The 3080-nt window shown below is 40.3% G+C and overlaps 1 protein-coding gene across 1 annotated transcript; it reads left to right on the top strand.

Annotated features, from left to right (window-relative positions):
- Positions 1 to 420: 420 nt before the first annotated feature.
- Positions 421 to 2442, top strand: LOC147432573 (uncharacterized). The gene is made up of 8 exons (XM_086491959.1): positions 421 to 446; positions 528 to 793; positions 865 to 939; positions 1021 to 1434; positions 1512 to 1633; positions 1711 to 1801; positions 1871 to 2168; positions 2316 to 2442. Exons 1-8 carry the CDS (start codon positions 421 to 423, stop codon positions 2440 to 2442), a joined length of 1419 nt encoding a protein of 472 aa, XP_086348085.1.
- Positions 2443 to 3080: the final 638 nt, after the last annotated feature.

Raw genomic sequence — 3080 nt, 5'->3', positions numbered from 1 at the left:
GATGCCCTTGTGCAAAACAAGATTCATTGGGTTTCATTATTAGAAGCAGACAAGATTACAAGGAGTGCATATGGTCTGAAAAGGGGAGATCAGGTCTTTCGCATGTAAGTATAGCTAAGATTAAAAGTACTAAATATATCATGCATTTATATAAAAGTCTAACTTTGTCTCCTCTTTTTATTTGGGATTGTAGCTGGCTTCGTAGAGAGGGTTTTTTGGCTCGGGTTTTTCAGAGGGCATTTCAGATTGTGTCAGATCTTTTGGATGTGCCAGCCTTTGCAGCATGACTGCACTCTTGCATTCTACTTTGAAGAAATTAAATTTGAGGCGAGGCCCTATCTATTTCCAATAGAGGTGTCTCTTGGAGTGAAGACTAAGGATATCGATAAGCAGGCATTAAAGAAGGTGGATACATTGAGAATGGCAGCACAACGTTTGGCTTTCAGGTGAATCACTAACTGACTTAGATATATAATATTCGTTGTTATTGTTTCGTAACATTCGTGTCACCTAATTGACCTTTGTAAATTCTTCATGTTCTTGGTTGCCAAGAGTGTCTTGCCTGCCATGCCCTTTATGGCTAGACAGTGGACTCAGCTAGCGATCCAAGACACAAGCATGTATCCCTCAACTATGCACACATTGACTCTTTGGGAGATAGATAATTGTCCATGGTGGATAGATATGGAGAAGGGCCATGTTCTTGGACGTGAAAGAGAGCTACAAGAGATGATATCGAAGGATGCTGCGATGAAGGTTCCTCCAGTAGACATAGTAGAAGAGAGTCATGCAGGTATGTTTGATCATGCTCATATTTGCCTATCTAAAAGTTACAGTGCTCTGATTTGAAGTTATCTATTTTAGCACTGCGCAACTCACAAAAGGAAAAGGAGAGGGTTGTGGATCAGATCATTGACGAGGAGGTGGAGCCACCTCCAGGTAAACTGCAATTGCATTTATTAATGCTTTCCTTCCACGTGGTTGATGCATGGCTTATTAAACCTCCTTGTAATGTCTCAATTGCTCCTGGCACGATCGTGGCTCGAAGGAGTATCTCTTTTGTTTATATTATGGAGTCTCCATCTCTTTGTCTCTCTAGTTCTATGGATACTCGATGCATGGCTATTGTTGGGGAATACATTGCCATTGCTGCAGACTATAGGGCGGGGATCCGTAATCTTGCATGGGTCCCTGTACACGAGCATCTCGTGCGGGCATGCTCTGACTCTATCTTGTATACCCGCGGCACGAAATCAGTTTCATGGGCTGCAGATTTTATTTTCTTAGATCTTCCATTTGGTGGGTCCCTCTTAGTCTCCTCTACTTCACCTCGTTGGGACATTTGCACTGAGGATCATGTACGTGCTGGCGTTCATTTGGCATTCTCGACATTGGCCGATAGTGGATGGCTATTGATCATGGTTTCTTTGGTAGGTCTATCTTGTTTATATTCATGCAAAACAATTGTAATATTTGTGGTATTTATTATTGATATCTAGTTAAAATAACAGGAGAGGCCGTTGGCTGGGTGGAGAGATTTTCTCGTGCTTCGGAGATGGTGGTTCATCATCGCATTGTAGTGCTCCATCATGGAGCATATGGTTATGTGGAGAGTTTTGGTGGTCGTGTGGAGGTGATACATTTGTTTTTACATCAATATTTCAGCACTTTGTCTTGTTGTTTGCTCTAATCGTGTGTCTTGTTTTGCAGTGTAATTGCTCTATGCTATTTATGATTCACAGAGTGGGTATGCGTCCACCTTGCTTTGTATCAGAAAGCGCTGCCTTGTTCTCCCGTCTTGGTATGCACTCTTCGGATTCTTTTATGGTGCATCACCTTCCGAAGCTCTCTCAGGTTAGATCATTATCAGGCGAGCCATTGCGAGGAGGACTTCAACGGAGCCATTATTTCATTGCATGTTTTGTGGAGTTGCTTTGCCGACGAGGAGGTATTTGTTTGGAGCTTGGATGTGGCACAGCCCCTGTACTAGTAGCTTGCTTGGCTTCAGGACGCGCATGTGTTGTAGTCGACATTGATGAGCCACTGATTTCAGGATATGTGTTACCGTTGCTTCGCCCTAGAAAACGGGGCAGAGAGGAGGCGTCCACCTCTTTAGATATTGATGATGAGAGTGACATGCCATCGCGTGTCAATCCCTTTGACGACTAGTGAGGGCCCCTCTTACTTTTGACATTGACATTGCTCTCATCTTTTTTGTCACTATTTTTGTATTAGCGTTGGTATTTATTGATCATCGATACTGCCTATATTACTTGTTTGGTGTTTAACTTCACAATCTTTTTTTTTAATGGAAGTGCATTGCCAGTCTACGTAGAGCAGATGGCTAGAACCATGGCAGCTGATACGCGGTACAATTCTTGCATCCCTGAGAGGTATCAGAGACATAACGTATTCATCGATGATGAGTGCGAGTCATCATAAGAACAATGGATTTATAACATTGGTGGATGTTAACATTCAAATTCATGTCTTGTTTTGGATAAGTAGTATGTATTGTTTTGATGGATTTGGTTAAGGTTTAAAATCCTCATGTGAGGTGCCGTGAAGGCTTATGATTATTTTTGAAATATTGCTTCATGTACAAGGAAAACTATGTCCAATTTTTTTAAAAAGTACTTTGTTTGTTTTGCTTTGTTTTTTGTGAGAGGAAGCATAATGGTTATGGCCATTTTTATTATTTTTTCAAGCGGTGATAATACCACAAATACTGATGTTCTAATATTTTGGATTGTGGATATACAAGGGAGACTATGTCCATTTTTTTTAAAAAGTACTTTGTTTGTTTTGCTTTGTTTTTCGTGAGAGGAGGCATAATGGTTATGGCCTTTTTTATTATTTTTTCAAGCTGTGATAATACCACAAATACTGATGTTCTAATATTTTGGATTGTGGATAAGTAGTATGTACTCTTTTGATGGATTTGGTTAAGATTTAAAATCCTCATGTGAGGTGCCCTGAAGGTTTATGGTTATTTTTGAAATAGTGCTTCATATACAAGGGAGACTATGTCCAATTTTTTTAAAAAGTACTTTATTTGTTTTGCTTTGTTTTTCCTGAGA

Source organism: Adiantum capillus-veneris, chromosome 20 (genome assembly GCF_014529385.1).
Source record: "Adiantum capillus-veneris isolate H3 chromosome 20, ASM1452938v2, whole genome shotgun sequence".
NCBI classification, from domain to species: Eukaryota; Viridiplantae; Streptophyta; class Polypodiopsida; order Polypodiales; family Pteridaceae; genus Adiantum; species Adiantum capillus-veneris.
Note: the sequence above shows the minus strand (reverse complement) of the source record. Positions and strands in the feature narration are given on the sequence as shown.

What these genes read in the sequence shown, in the direction of transcription:
- LOC147432573 (XM_086491959.1), top strand. Translation starts at nt 421, where the DNA reads ATGGCAGCACAACGTTTGGCTTTCAG. An exon ending in GGAGGTGGAGCCACCTCCAG is followed by an intron (nt 940 to 1,020) that starts GTAAACTGCAAT and finishes GTAATGTCTCAA; the next exon opens with TTGCTCCTGGCACGATCGTG. An exon ending in GTCAATCCCTTTGACGACTA is followed by an intron (nt 2,169 to 2,315) that starts GTGAGGGCCCCT and finishes TTTTAATGGAAG; the next exon opens with TGCATTGCCAGTCTACGTAG.